The sequence below is a fragment of the Python bivittatus genome, unplaced genomic scaffold (genome assembly GCF_059951505.1).
Source record: "Python bivittatus isolate LINGU-HERP-01145 unplaced genomic scaffold, Pbiv_v1 ctg000840_np1212, whole genome shotgun sequence".
NCBI classification, from domain to species: domain Eukaryota; kingdom Metazoa; phylum Chordata; class Lepidosauria; order Squamata; family Pythonidae; genus Python; species Python bivittatus.
The window spans coordinates 35,361,056-35,376,830 of NW_028277113.1; the positions used below are offsets into that span (position 1 = coordinate 35,361,056).

Here is a 15,775-nt window from a genome sequence, read left to right on the forward strand (position 1 = left end):
GTTAATGGCCAGATTCTACCATGTAAATGTAAGCAAGTAGTGTTAGAGCAGCCTCTCACAAGGTATATTGATATACAATTCTCATTAAGAAAATAGAAAGGACTCAGTTAAACAAATGTGTTTCAGTACAAGTTGCTACCTTTTCTCAAATTTTGCAACTTCATTATGGTAAGAACCCAATATGGATTGCTTACTAGTTACAGATTACTCTGACTCATCATTGGAATGGCACTAATGTTCCTTAGTGATTAGAGATTCCCTCCCCATTATGGCTAATCTGTATTTGTAAAAGCATTAATGGTTGATGGTAGATATTTGAAATGCCCTTGAACTGTATTGTGAAACCTGCAGCAGACGGCAATGCTCATGACTGCATGCACACACGTTACCTTCTTTTTAAACTCAGTTTACTCAGAAACATTCTGGGTGTATTTTTAGCCAACTAAGAATTTTCACAAATATTTTACAAGAGTTTTTCTCCTAGGGAAATGCAGTAATAGTTTATGAAGTTCTTGCTTTGAAGAGAAATGTGGTGTTTAAAGTAATTTTGATCTGAATACTTAAGAGTGTGTAATTTTTAAAAAAACAGACACAGCTCTCCACAACTTTCATTATTTTACAGCAAATACCACTTTAAGCTTTGTATACCTTCCTATCTTCTTTCTTGTAAAATTGCACAAGGCAATCACCGTTCAGTTTTCAGCAGATTCAAGCATTCTTCATCTGTTTTCTCTGTATTTTACTGAGTACCTCAGGAATTTTGCTTGGGGAGCCCTATATTTGGGAACAGGTTTAAATCAGAGGCATTGTTGAACATTGGGATTGATTGGAAAATATATAGCTTTATATAAGGCTTGGTTCTAACCCTAACTGAAAAGCTCACTTGGTATAAAAAGTGTTGAAATCTAACAGCTGTGTGTTAATGACAAAGGCAGGAACAGGAAAAAAAAATTACCTTGAGCTGTATATAGTATTGTGTCATGTGCATCTATCTATTTGTACATTATAGCACAAACATTCACAAATCGAAAGCTAAATTAATATCTGACCAAATGTTGCACATCCTCTGGCTGCTTTTCTAGGGAAAAATATAGGAAATTCCAGTAGCAGGACTTTATATGCCTGGTATTTGACAATGGCCAGCCCCCCTGTCCCCTTCTGTACCAATGTAAATGAATGTCTTCTCAAATATAGGCTAGACATCACAGGAAACAACTGAGGAGAATGTTTTCAGTGTCATGCAACAAATTTGGGAAATAAAAATAAAAGGAATGGATGAAGTATTTTTGGGGGGGGAGGTAATAAAAGCAATGTAAGAAGCATGTACATGTCTGTGTGTTTATGTACACACATGTATGTCGCTTCATTTTCTATAAAATTTACGCTACCTATTTTGCTTCCTGTGAAACCCAGATTGCATATTTACCACTACAGTAGTTACCTGCTCAAAACCACAATCTTTGAATTTTGTTACATGTGTGATTTTATAATATGTACTTTCTCTTTCAGTGGTAGCCAAGGCTTGCGGTAGCTGTCTTTGTGTTATTTATTTTAAGATAAATGCATTGCTAGTTTGAGTCCCAAATAATATAGAATCCTATTTCATCAGGGCTCTGAATCATGAAGAGAGCCTCCATGGGCACAGAAGTCCTTCCATGTCAGAAGTTTGCCTATATAAATTCATGGAAGTTGCAAACAAGGGACAGTGTTATACTGGGGGTGCTTGCTCATTGTGTGAACAAAGAAGATGGTTGAATAGGGCTCCAGAATGCTGGCAGTGCATATGATTTAAAGAATCATATAGAGAAAGTCATTAATAGAATAGCCAAGAAACATCCATATTAATAACATACCAATTTTTATGAAGTTTAAAGTCCAACTGCCATAGTTTAGTTGTCATATGAGTTTTGTATTACCAGTTGTATCAGGTGAATATCAGTCCTTTTCTGAGGAATGTGAGATGATTCCAATATCCCATTGGAAGCCAGGAGTTAGGGCATGCTAGGGTATTGATCTGATCCAGCACAGTGCTGCTTATATTCTTGTGACACAGAGAACAATGAGTAGGACTTAGATGTCTTCAAAATCTGAGAGCAGAAGTTATCCTGGGTCCTGTTCTAGGCACCCTCTATTCCTCTCTGCCAATCAATATTCAGTGCCTATTCTATGTGCCAGTTTGATGATGGAAAAAAATTCCTTGGCAGCCTGTCAGCTATTTCCTGTGTGAACTATTATCTCCTGCTGCAACTGGTTGGGTGGGACAAAGTGGGGAAAAGTTAACTCCTGGACAGTCTGATCAAAATAATATTTTGTTCAAATAAGAACAGCACTCTTTTTAATGCCCTTACAAAGAACATGTTTTCGTAATAATGGAACACGGTCCAAACAATTGGGCAACACTAAGTACCTGCTCATATCAGTGGGATAAATTTTAAGCTTGTGCTCAGGTTTCTTTGAATGTTAGGACCAAGGATGAAGGAGGAGGCAGGTGTAGCTAGCCACCAGAGAAGATGGCACATTGGTCTCTTCACCACCTTTTCCAATAATTTTGTTGTTCATTTTTTAAAAAATATCTAGCTAACTGGCATTATTAGTAATAAAAAGATGTTTAAGAAAGGTAATTCCAAAAAAGACAGAGGAATTAAGGATTACATGGATGATCCTGAAGTGGCTGAAGTGGCACCCCACTCTAGGAATGAAAATAAATGGTGGTGGAGGAGGATGTTTTTACAGAGCTCATGAAAACTGAGCACCATTCAGGACAAGCTTTGAAACTGACTCATTGGGAAATCTAATTAAAGAATTCAACTAAGAATTAAAGGTGGAATGGGATAAGTTAGCTTATACAGTCTGATAGGATTTGACAGTTATGTTTGAACAAGTTAATGAACAACTAAAAGAATTGTCTGCTCAAGTTGCAGAGGTGGTCCAGATTGCTGGCAAAACATATGATGCTGCTACAGAAAATGAACTTGATATTTGAAAAGTTCAAAATAATAGTACAGACATTAGACTGGATTTGCTGTTATACAGGATCAGAATAGAATAAATAATTTGAGACTTAGAGGAATTAGAGAAAATGTAGAAAAACTGGATATTGTATTGGAAGCTTGATGAGAAGCTACCAGACACAAAGCTTTCTGATGAAGATGTGGAGGGGGTGTAATACTAAGATTTGTAAATGCTTGCGTGAGAAACAGAATTTAGCAAAAGCTTTGTGGGCTGGAAGACATAAATTGGGACAGATATAATATATTATGTTTTCAATATATTAGTCCAACTTGTTATAAAGAAGAAAAGTCTTCAGCCTTTGATGGAAGAATGATCAAAAAGCAAAATATGGTATAAGAGTTTTGCTTCAAGTTAATTTTATTTCGTCCATAGAGAAGAAAGACTATTTCTATGCTTCAAGAGAGGAATAGAGAGTTAACCTATGGAATAAATTATGAAGAGCACATAGACAACATTCTTTAATGTTTAAAGAATTGATATATCATTATAAGAAGATGATGTGATAAAAGGATCTTTTGGCATTTGGGACTTAAGAAAGTTGATTGTTATAAGATGTTTAATATTGTTTCATATTAGTTAGGGAATAAGATGAAATATGGAGAACAAAGAATTATATATCAATTAATATAAGGATAAGAGGATCTGGGAAGGGGGAAACTAGAACGCAACATAGCCCTCCCTTAACTAGACTATTTTTAATTTAATTTAATTTTACTGTCACCCAAATCCAAAACAACTCTGGCAGCCCCACATTGTTAAAAGAACAACATTACATCACATAAAAACAACAATCATATATAAAACAACACCTGTCTAAGGCAACAATAAACTGTTCTTCCACATCCTACACAGTTTAAAGGGGTCCACCCAACCATCCTAAGGGAATTCTTGGGGGGCAGAGCCAGGTTTTCAAATTAGAGGATGAACTTCTGTTCATATGTGATCTGAATGAGTTGGGAAGTAGTTAGTGTGTGGAAAGGGGGTGAATGGAGAGGGGAACTGAGAGAGGGTGGGGAAAGCCACAAAAAATTGTCATTTTTGAAGATTTCTCAGAACACAAATGTATTGGCTTGGAAAAAATAGATTTCACTGTTGATGAGTTTCCTGTGTAAGAATGGTAGGCAAGGTAGAAACAGCAGAAGTGTAAAAGATCAACAGGTGAATAATGTAGGATAGTTTCTCTAAAATCTGGGATCCCTGGAGGTCATCCCTCCGGGCCGTGGCGTATGCATCCTGCATCCCTAATGTTGCTCTCCTAATCTGATCAAAGAGATCAACAGCTTGTCTTCCTGCTCCTAGCCTCTTTTGCTTGTCTGATTTATGGCGTGATTCAAATGCTACACGGTTGCAGTGTTGCTACTGAGGGGGGGGGTCACTGTGGAACCTCATACTCCAGTTTGTGTGAGAGGGCATCTAGAAGTTTGTTCTGGGAACCTGGGTCATATGAGACGTAAAAATCGAAGTGGGAGAAAAATTGTGCCTGCCTGATTTGTCTGGGGGTGAGAGATTGGGTGTTTTACAGAATCTCTAAATTTTTGTGATCTGTGTATACTTGTATTGGGTATCCTGCTGATTCTAGCAGGTGTCTCCATTGTTGTCTTACTGCCAGTAACTCTTTATTGAAAAACATTCAATAAACATTTCAAACATTTGTTGAAAATAAAGAGTTACTGGCAGTAGGACAACAATGAGTAAGACAACTCTTTATTGAAAATATCATAGTTCCTTTCTATCATAGAAGCGCCCTCGAGTAAAAGGCACATGGTAGCAAATCTGCCCCCATTTCCTTCTCTACCTGGAGTAGAACAGCTCCTATTGCCACATCTGAGTTGTCTGTCTGCACAACAAAGGGGCAGGAGGAGTCAGGGTGATGGAGGAGGGATTGAGAAGCAAAAAGCTGTTTTAACTCTTGAAACATTGCTTGCTCTTGGGTTAACCAGGAAAATCACCAACCCTTTCTTAGGAGCTGGCATAGTGGTTTAATAAGCTCAGCAAAATTAGGGATGAATTTCCTGTAGAAGTTAGCAAAGCCAGAAAGCGCTGCACATCTTTTGCATTACGAGTGTGTGTGTGTGTGTGTGTGTGTGTGTGTGTACATGCACGCTATGATAAAATAGCCTGTATCTTTGCTGGATCCATCTGTGTGCCTTCTGTGGCAATTCTGATTTTGTCCAGTTGGGCCAAATCAGATGTGCATTTTTCTAATTTAACAAAGAGCTTGTTGTCCCATAACTTTTGCAATACATTTCTGACATGGGTTACGTGCAAGGAGGGATCTTCGGAATAAACCAAAATATCATCTGAGTAAACAACTACGTATTTATCTAAAATGTCTGCAAATAATTGGTTCCTGAATCTAGAAAAAACAGCCCTCCAGTTGATTAGGCCAAATGGCATTACTATAGATTCAAATTTTCCATACCTTGTATCGAAGACTGTTAAATACTCATGACCTTCTTTTATTTTGATTAGGTTGTAAGCACTTCTCAAATCTAGTTTGGTAAAGACGTGTGCCTCGTGTAGCCAGTCTAGTAGATTGGAGATAAGCGGGAGTGGATAATGGTCTCTAATTATCACTTTGTTCAGGTCTTTGTAGTCATGAACAGTATGCCTGTGGGCTCCTTCCTTTCCCTTCAGAGTGGCTGCTGCTTCACCCTCTAGTTTTTTGGGTACAAAGAATGTGGAAGCAGATGCTGGTGAACTGGAAGGGCAAATAAACCCTTATTTGACGTTGACATCCAGATACTCCTTGAGTATAGCTAACTCGCATGAAGACATGGGATACTGCTTCTTTGTTAGGATTTAGGCCCCTGGTTTCAAGTTGATGGTACAGTCAGATGCCTGGTGTGGAGGTAAGATGGCTGCTCCTTCCTCCCTGAACACATCTGCATAGGCTGCATATTTTTCTGGCAGTGCTGACCCTCCCTTGTCCTGCAATGGAGTGGGGGGGGGGGTAGCGTTCACTGCTTGTAAGCGATGTTGCCATTTAGGGGATGGAAATGAGAGTGTCCCTTGCTCCCAACTTATCACTGGGTCTTGCACCTGAAGCCGTTCTATACCCAAGATTATGGGCACTTGCAAAGAGGCAGTTACACAGAGTGTTATGAACTCTGTGTGATCTTTGATTGTCAATTGCAAAGGAACTGTGTGCTGCAGAATTGCTCCTGCCCTTAGTGGCTGACCACCGATAGTCTCGACTATCTCGATAGTTTTCTAGAGCTTGGGTTGGCAGCTTCTGTACCATTTCTATATCTATGAAGGTAGCAGTTGCCCCAGAGTCTACTAGAACAGAAAGCTCCACCTTCTGCCTGGAATCTAAAGAAACAATAACAGGAGTAATCAGATATGCTTGCCTTTTGTTGGCTGTCAGAGCTCTCCTCAAATGGTGGTTGGCCCCCCTGCACAGCTCCTGGGAGAGAGGCCGGTGAAGTTTCCCTGGGGTGCTGTTTGAGAGTGCACTGGGCAATTGCTGGATTCGTGCTCTGTTGATTTACAAGTTTTGCATCTTATTGCTATAACAGCTGCTGGCGCTTTTATCGGGTATGATCTTGCTACGTGTCCTGGGGTCCCACAGTAAAAGCATAGTCCCTAATCCGTTCTTCCTTGCTTCTCTCCGATGACAGGGATCTCTTGGCCACACCAATTGCATGGGCTCTCCTGCACTGGATTCCGAGGAGGGCATCGGGATGGGTGGTATGGGGGAAGACAGATTGTAGGATCTCTTCTCCCTCCCATTCCTTCCCTGCCTCAGTTCTCCCAGTCGGGCATCTATAATTACACAATGCTGATATAGCTCATCCGGGTTATTTGGAGCACCTTGTCTCACCAGCTCATCCCTTAGTTCATTGTTCAGCCCTTCCCTGAACTGGTCAGCATTGCTACCAAGTAATTTAAAGTCTGAAATATACGCCTTAGTCTTCTCTGTCCCTGCTTGAGCTTTCGGATCTCTCAGCTAGCTGTGATTCTCTGTATGGGATCCCCAAAGTGTCCTTTGAGCTTACACATGAAGTCATGATAGTTGTCCAGCACTGGATCGTTCCCCTCAATAAATGATATTGCCCACTTAGCTGCTGTTTCCTTCAGCAAGCTCAGCACAGAAGTCGCTGATCTATCTGCCATAAACTCTACTGGTCTATCTGCCATAAACATTTCACACTGACCAATGAATGTCCAGAATGATCCTGGTCCCTTCCGAACTTCACCAGCAAGCTGCCATGGGAATGCAAGAGCATTGTCTGGGCTGTCATCAGTTGTGCTGCTGCGGGCTAAGGTAAATTCTGCCCTAGTTGCTGTGTTAGTTGTAGCATGGCATTCTGTAATTGGTCATCTGTGCATCTACTTGCTGCTGGTGCTGCAACAACGTGGCTGCCAGATGTTCCATGGATAGTGGGGTTCCTTGAGGATTGGAGGCCATTCTCAAAATTCCTCTCTTTAGAAGAGAGTATGAGACCTGCAAGATTGATGTCATCCCTCCCAGGTAAACCAGACAGGAAACAAGACTAGATGAACTAGTTCTACTTTATTATACATTAGGCTATATTAACAGAATCTTGCAAGTCTGAAAGCACAAATCTCCTGCCCTCCCTATTTACTGCCTAAGTAGTTAGGGTGGGTCTTTCCTAAGGTTCTTTCTTTGACCTTTACCCTGTTGAGGACTTCTTTCTCTCTTATCTGATGCTTACCTAGGCAGCATCTCTTTTCCCCATCTTCCAAGACCACCTTCACGTTCCATCATGATTTAAGAGATTTCAAAATTTGATGCAACTGCACGGACTTTTTTCCCCTTACCTAGGCAGCATCTCTTTTCCCCATCTTCCAAGACCACCTTCACGTTCCATCATGATTTAAGAGATTTCACAATTTGATGCAACTGCACGGACTTATTGATATTGCATCCTTTAACAAAACACTTTACATATTATTTAGGTAGGCATTGATCTCATTCAAGAATAGATTATATTTGGGCTTTAAAATATTTTTAATCAATTAGCCTGAGTAGAAAGTTCAGCAGTATACATTTCAGATCATGCTGCAATTATTTTTGTATTTACAGTAGTTTGAATGAAAACACCCATTTAATCATTCTTCATGTTTTAATTCTAGATTGCTATAAAACTCACAAGTGAATAAACATTTACCTCAGAATTTGGATTTATTAAGAAGAAAATGATAGGGATCAAATTTTGTTAACTACAAAATGAAATGCCATAAAGCTGTAAAAAGAGGTGAATATATCAGTAAAATGAGAAGGCTCAAAAAGAAATCTACACAGATGATGAATGTATTATATTTAGGAATTAAGAATTTTTGGATAATAGAGCAAGATCAAATAATCTGTATAAGCAATTAGGAGAAGAAAGAGCTTGACATTTTAGAAACTGACTAAATATCAAAACAAATTTTATTTTTAAAGCAAAAATATTACAAATTTGATAAAAACTACTTAAGGTTATAGGCAAATTTTTAAAAAGCAAGGAAAGGAGATAAAGGCATTAAAAGATACTAAAAGTCATATCATTACTAATAGTAAAAATATTAGTAAAAGGTTTGTCACTTTTAAAAAAGAATTGTACACAATTCTTAGCCTAGCAATAGAAAAAATTAATAAGCACTTGGATAAATTGAATTTTCCAGAATTATTTTTAATGGATGTCAGTATTTGAATTTTCTGTTTGCAAAATCAGAGTTTCATGAGGTTTCTAAAAGTATTAAAAATAGAAAATCTCTGGTTCTGGATGGGTTAACAGGTGAATTCTATAAAGTATTCAGAGATATTCTTGTCACTAAGCAGCTGTGCTGCATTGGGGAGATTTTCTATTATCCCCTTGCAATTCTAAATAATTCCTAAACCAGGTGAAGATCCAGTAGAGGTATTTTTTTAACAGACCTATTTTCAATCAATCTTGATAATAAATTATATACTAAACTTCTGGCCAGTCATTTCAAATTTATTATGGGAAAAATTATACATCCCAATCAATCAGGCTGTCTGCACAATCTGGCTTAGGAGGTATATTGTAGCATGCTTAGAAATACAACAGCCTCTACATAAAACATGTTCCTTCTGAAATATTCCCTCTAGAGACTAATACAGCACCCCCCAGCTTTCAAATATTGTAGGCCTAGTAGCTCATAATTATCCAATACATCTGTGCTTCAGAAGGCTGTAAAATAGGTAATTTTTTTCACATTACATAGGTGAACCTTCCACAGGCATGCAGATTTGTACACATTCTTCTTCCACTTCTGTTCTATATATGATGATAACAATATAGAATTGCCGTCAGCTCTGTCTCTGTTAGTGTACTAACACAAGAGATTGTGTGCAGCCCATTGGATTGTGCTTTAAGGCAATGGAAAAGCTGCTGATTTCTCTTGTGACTGGCTCTCTCCCCCTAAAAACACACTGTTATAAATTTATTGAAATGGTAGAAAGAGGAGAATCTTTTGTTCCAGTCACCTCCAAGCAATCATGCAGGTAGTCATGATCAATCCAATATAGTCCAGACTCCAGAATGCCACTGCAGTAGGAGCAGCAGCCCACGGCCAAGAGAAGAGTGAGGGGACCATTCTCAGAAACAAACCAAGTCACCTGTTGAAATCCCATTCTGTGCCTAGCATCTTAATCTCTGCCAGACAGTTCTTACTTCTTGTATTTTCTGTTATTGTGATAGTGGTTAAATCCATTCGTAGTGAGGTGCTCGTGTTTTTAAGTGAGAAAACTTTCTATCTTGAGTGGACTATTTTGTTAGCACTCTGACCTGGTAACAGAATGAGTTAGGTTGATGGAAGAGGTGTTTATGATGTGTTTTGATCCTCTATTTAACAAAATTGCAGGTCCTGATAAGATACCTCTCAGGGAAGAATTTGAACAGATCATGCTGAAAGCTATGCAGGAATTTACTCTAAGGGAACAATCGTTTCAAATGAATGCACAGAGCATCTCCTTGTCGCCAGCTCAACTTCCATGGCTTGCCAAGTTAATTGCCAGCGTTTCCCAAGACATGGTGCATGTGGTGGTTACTCAGAATTCCTTGGCGGAAGGCATTTCTGAAACCCTGCGGTCTCTGAGTGAAATGAAGCACCAACAAAGGGTGCCAGATTACGTGGTTGCTATCTGCACCTCGAAGATCAGAGGAAGTGAGTTCTGCGTGGTAGTTTTAGGTAGGTATTTTTCTCTACAGTATCTTAGGACTAGATTTTGTTGGTGAAATGGAATACAAATATTGGTTGTTTCAGCATGCTCTAAATCTAGTTGCAGTGTTATCATTGGATCCAGGACAGATAGATAGACAGACAGGCAGACACACTGCTGTGTGGCTTACTGAAATCTACTTTTAAATATCCTGCTTATTGCCTTTTTAATAATTTTAAAACTGCGGCAGACTACAAAGAAGTAGGAATGCCAATGATCTTGTGTAGTAAGTATCCTTTTCCATTGTAAACATGGAAAAGTTGCCATGAAGTAATTTCAATATAGATTGCTTTATAAACAATTTTTACTGCTGTGAGAAAAATGAATCTTTGGGTGAAAAAGACAAGTTTCTAGAGGCCTCAGGTGAATGGGATCGCCTTAATAAGATCGAAACATAAAGGCATGTGGAAGCATCCTTGAAGCTGATGTGAACCAGGCCGGTTGTAAACTCCTTATCAAAAACATTCCCATAGCAACCTGGGCATCTGTCCTGAGGGAGGATGCCTTCTTCCTGGCATTTGGCACCTTGAACTAATTTGTGTCTTCTTCTCTGTGACACTATTGTTTTATTAGCAGTTAGCAGATAACAGAGGGGCAGAGAGTAACTTGAGAACTATTGCTTATTTAGGTATGGCTGCATCATCATATGAATATGTATGTGTATACGTATATGTTCTTTTTCCCTTCCCCTTTTTGTAGAACTGTATAAATATCAGAGCATCCATTTTGCCTGTAGGGGAGTGCCTCCCACTAACTTCTGGTGGGGTCCCCCTCCAGTACGTACTGCTCAATAAACACTGCAGTGAAGCCTTTATTATTCTGCATTTGTGTCCTGCGTTTTGATCCCACACTGCCAATGAGAGAGCAACCAGTATGTTCCAACAAATGGATTTCTTCAAATAGTTACATAGCTCTCTCCATAGACCTTCTTCTTTCTTAGGCTTTCATCTTAACCACAACTTCCAACATTGTACATAAGTGCCTCATGTTTTTGCTTTCTATTTCCAGTTCAACCCTGTTCTTTCTCAAGTTGCCAAATCAATCCTCAGTGACTAATTTAAAAGCTGGTTTGGCAATTATAGTACATCTTTATGGGGTGGAATGAGGGTGCGTGTGGAAGTGGGAGCCTATTACTGAACCAAACACAATTGAAACATCTAGGTGTATGTATTTGCATGTAGTATCTGGGGTAGGTATGTGTATCTTTTAAATGCATGAAGCTTAACAGTTTCTTATCACACCAATATATTTAAGATTGCAGGTTATGCCTTCAACAAGAAATAGACATATATGCCTCTTATTTTTAAAAAGTCCTATTTCTTTTCTTGACTATAAAACAGTCTAGAATTCATTTTGGGGATATATGCAATAAAGTCATTCCCAAAATGAATTCTAGAGAAGAGCTGTATTCCTTGAAAGTGTTTGTGACTTGAAGAATTGATTATTCATTTATTTACTTATCTGCTTGCTTGCTTGTTTACTTAGTATATTTTTAAGTTACCAGCTCCTACACAAAAATCAGTAAAAAGACAACATTAAAATACTCACAATGGAACACAAGATATCCTATATCCATGTGAGTGATACTATCAACTTTTTACCATCAAAAGCCTTCTAGAGAAGTTAGTCTTGACTATCTTAGAAATGTAGTAAGGTGGCACGCCATTTGGATCTCCAGAAACAAGATATTTGATAAAAGGGGGAAGAGCACAAAAAGCAGTGTGTTTAGTCTCCCAGATCTCATATATGTGTGTGGAAGGATTCTTCTAACCTAGCTGGGTCAGTTCTGCCTGAAATAAGCAGCCCTTCAGATATCTGGGCATGAAGTAATATGATTTTTAAGTTAAAACAGAACTTTGATTGCCAATAGGCTTCCAGGTATAATTCAATGTATGACCTATAGCATGTTTTATGAAACAATGGAAGCTTTCAATTTGTATCAATTACACCTTCAGAGTTGTCTTCAAAAGCAACACCATGTAAAGCAGATTGCAATAGTTGATCCATAAGGTAATGAGCAACTGTTGCCAGAGCATCATCTTCCAGGATTGGCTACAACGGGTGCCTCAGACAAAGCAGGTGGCCATGAGTCTAGGGAAACTTCCAGATCCCATATAAACTCACTCAGAGCACGTGCCTCCCCACCCTGAGTTAGTGCTAGAGCAAAGTTCCCAGTGGTCTGTGGAAAAACAACAACTCTGTCTTGCAGGTATTCTGTGTTACTTTGTATCTTCCCATCCAAGCCTGTACTGCCTCCAGACACTGGGTCAGTACTTCCTCCATCTGCCCACCCCAGTCCAGTGTGACAGGGTGAATTGGACAGAAAACACAACTGTGACTGTGAAAAGGAAACCTACTGCATTGAATGGTAGCATTGAATAACCCCTCTTGCATTTGCAAGGAAGATGTCTGCCTGTTAAGTGTCAAAATATGCTTCTGCCCTTCAATGCCCTCATCTGATTTTACACCCAGAATGGTAATCAGTAGTGGTGGTTGAAGTGGCCTCCCTCCTGCAACAGTGTGCGCCAGATTTCTCTGGTGAGAAACAGAGACTTTCCGTGTCAACACTAAATTAAAAAAAAATAAATGAGCAAGGTTTCATGTTAATGTTAAACTAATATACTGGATGTTACCTCTCTGGCAGAATTATCTCATGTATGACATGGAAGAAATTAGATTTCACTCTGACCTGTGCAATGTAATCACCAACTTCAGTTCTTTTTATAATTCTTGGACCACCTAAGCCAGTGTTGTCCAAACTTGGCCACTTTAAGATGGCCACTTTAATTCAACTCCCAGAATTCCCCAGCCAGCCATGTTTCCCAGCCATATCCCCAGTTTGGATAACACTGACCTAAACCAAAGAGTGGCAAGTGTGACATCATTGTAATAATCATCCACTACAAATGGTCTGAGAAACACATTATTTCTCACAACCCCAGCTACTTCACTGATTTTAAGTACTGTCCCAAAAGTGAAAATGTATGGAAAAGAAAATATCTGGATTTTCATTATGGATACATACAAGGCAGAGAAGGCTGTTAGAAAGGGTTAGATCTTGATCCACTCAGAGGCCTTTGATCTGTTCGGAAAGGGCTTACTCATTAGCTTGCCATCGTGGATTATATGAAAACTTGCTTTGGGTTCAGGATGACCCCTGAGAAAAAGAACATGTCTACTAAATAGTAGTCATTAGTCTGAACAGCTCTCTTGAGGCACAGCTTGTGCTCCAGATCTGGCAGCAGCCAGACTCAGATGTCTTTGAACCTGTATAAAATCAAGGTTGTGTAGATGAGGCTATTGAGGACAGTATTGACAGGTTCTCTTGAATAAACAAAAATCCTGAGATGTTCTGGAAATACCTCTGCTTTCCTGACAATACCAAACATACTGCAAAGAGCTATATAAGAGGAATTTCCATTTTAGAGATTTAAATTCTATACATTTTTAAACATGAAAATAAGGAAAACTTCGGGGTTGTGGCTCTAAAAACACAATTCTTTGCCCCATCTCAGCGTTCTTCCTTTGCTCAGCTGCTTTTAACCATATGAGCAATAACAAGCAAACCTGACCTTGAGAAACAGCTGGTGCTGAATTGATGTGAAAATATACTGTACTAATCTGTGTGATTGGGAAGGACTTGCTCCCAGAATAGTCTGTGTTAAAATATTCTACGGTTACCCCCTGCAATTTTCAGTACTTGCTTTACAAACATGCAGACTCTCTCACATGGCATTAAATGCAGCTAGAGTTGTATCTTTTTTTGTACCATTTCTGTGTTTGTGATTGTTATCAATGCAGGTTAGAAAGCAAATAGCAGATTTGTATGTTTAAATCGCTGTTGTGAACGTTTTGCAGATACAGAGTGTTAAATTGTTTAACAAAAGTAAACTCATGTTTACTGAAAAATACCAGAGTATGGTTAAGGTGTTGGACTTAGACCAGGGAGATGCAAGTCCTGCTCAACCACTGAGCCAACTGGATGACCTTGGGCCAATAATATAGTCTCATCCCCCCTGCCCCCCCTCCTCTAAATGTGCAGCCTACCTCAACGTATATTCTTGTAAAGATAAAATTAGGGGCAGGCTTCTAATTTATGCCTCCTTGAAATCTCAGATAAAAGGTGGGCTATAAATGTAATATTTAAATAAGACTTGTTTCTAAGTGAGTGTATGTAGGATTTTAAACATTAGTATCATGTGTGAATGCTCATAGCATTTGTAACTTAATTCTACCAGATACATGGCCCAGAGATGATGGGAAATAAAAATCTACAAACCAAATTTGTATTTTAATGATAGAGTGCAAAAAGCATTTACTGGTGGGGTGAGATCTGGAGAAGTTGGGACTGAAGCCAGAGTGTATATCAAATCCTTTTTGTTAATGCTATGTTTTCTCTTTCAGAATTGGAACTACTAATAGGTTTGCTGAATAGTAATTAAAAAACAGCATTGTTACATATTGAAAGGTAAAAAAGTATCCAAGTTCATATATTCAGACGTCTTCAGACTTTCATGATGCTTAGATAAATAAAAGATATACAGAGGTCTTCGTTACATAAGGCTACAGTTACTTGGCTTTTTCTGGAGAGTGTTAAAAGAAACAGAGGAAGGTGAAACACACATAAGCAACGTCTTGATTTTTTTCCCTCTTTTTTCTCCCCCCTGTTCCATAGGTCAATATCAGTCTAGAGCTCTGGCAGAGAGCATGCTTACTACCAGTGAGTTTTTAAAGGAGATAAGTTATGAGCTCATTACAGGAAAAGTTAGTTTTCTGGCATCACATTTCAAAAACACATCTTTAGGTGAGTGAATCTTACAGTCTGCCATCACTTTGAATTAATGATGGGGCCATTTCCACAAATCAGAAAATTGCATCTCGAAAATTAGCTCTTTCATGCTGACTACCACAGTCTGTCATTTAAAAAAAAATAAGGTAATTTTGATTCATCATAAAATTGTTCAGGGAAGCTTCAAATTTTATGAAGAGTATATGTGTAAAAGTAAAGAAAAAGAGATAATAGGCAGAAAATAATTTTTTTTCCCTCTGTTCTTAAAGGCATCAACTTATTTCCTCTTAATGTTAATACAAATGAATCATTTGCTCCAGATGTTATTAATTGTTTAAGTATCTGTTCTCTGCCAAGCTAGAAGCTTCTGTGCTTTGCCCAAGGCAGGAGAGAAATTAGAGGTGAAACTTTGTGTTTTTTATTCAAACAATGGCAGTAATCAACCGTTATTTTCCATCTTTGGATTCTAAACTCCAATGCATTCAGTCTACAGTCTCCACTTTGAGGCTGACTTTGGCAGGAGGATCCTAAAGTCATCCAATCATTGCTGTGTCAAAAGAACAGTAAGGAAAACAGACTTTGCCTCAACAATGGCTAAGTGAAACGAGAAGACTTCAGAGTCACAAATGGTGATCTTGCCTTAAAGTTGCAGGTCTTTTAGCTGAAACACCTGGCTTTAAACTGCTGACAAGATCCACCTGAGCAAACCTACTCTGAGGCTTCTCCACATCCACAGATCCATACCTTTAAGTCATGAAACCAACCAAAGAAAAATGTAT

The 15,775-nt window shown here is 38.7% G+C and overlaps 1 protein-coding gene across 16 annotated transcripts in view; it reads left to right on the top strand.

Annotated features, from left to right (window-relative positions):
* GREB1L (GREB1 like retinoic acid receptor coactivator) overlaps positions 1 to 15,775 on the top strand; it is a 183,866-nt gene that overhangs the window by 128,061 nt on the left and 40,030 nt on the right. For 13 of the 16 annotated variants that reach the window (XM_025165066.2, XM_025165070.2, XM_025165068.2 and 10 more), the window contains 2 exons: positions 9,850 to 10,176; positions 14,883 to 15,011. In XM_025165066.2, the coding sequence (XP_025020834.1) occupies positions 9,850 to 10,176; positions 14,883 to 15,011 (456 nt within the window). The remainder of the gene's footprint in view (positions 1 to 9,849; positions 10,177 to 14,882; positions 15,012 to 15,775) is intronic. The other 3 variants (XM_088130743.1, XM_088130742.1, XM_088130744.1) reach the window with 1 other exon arrangement.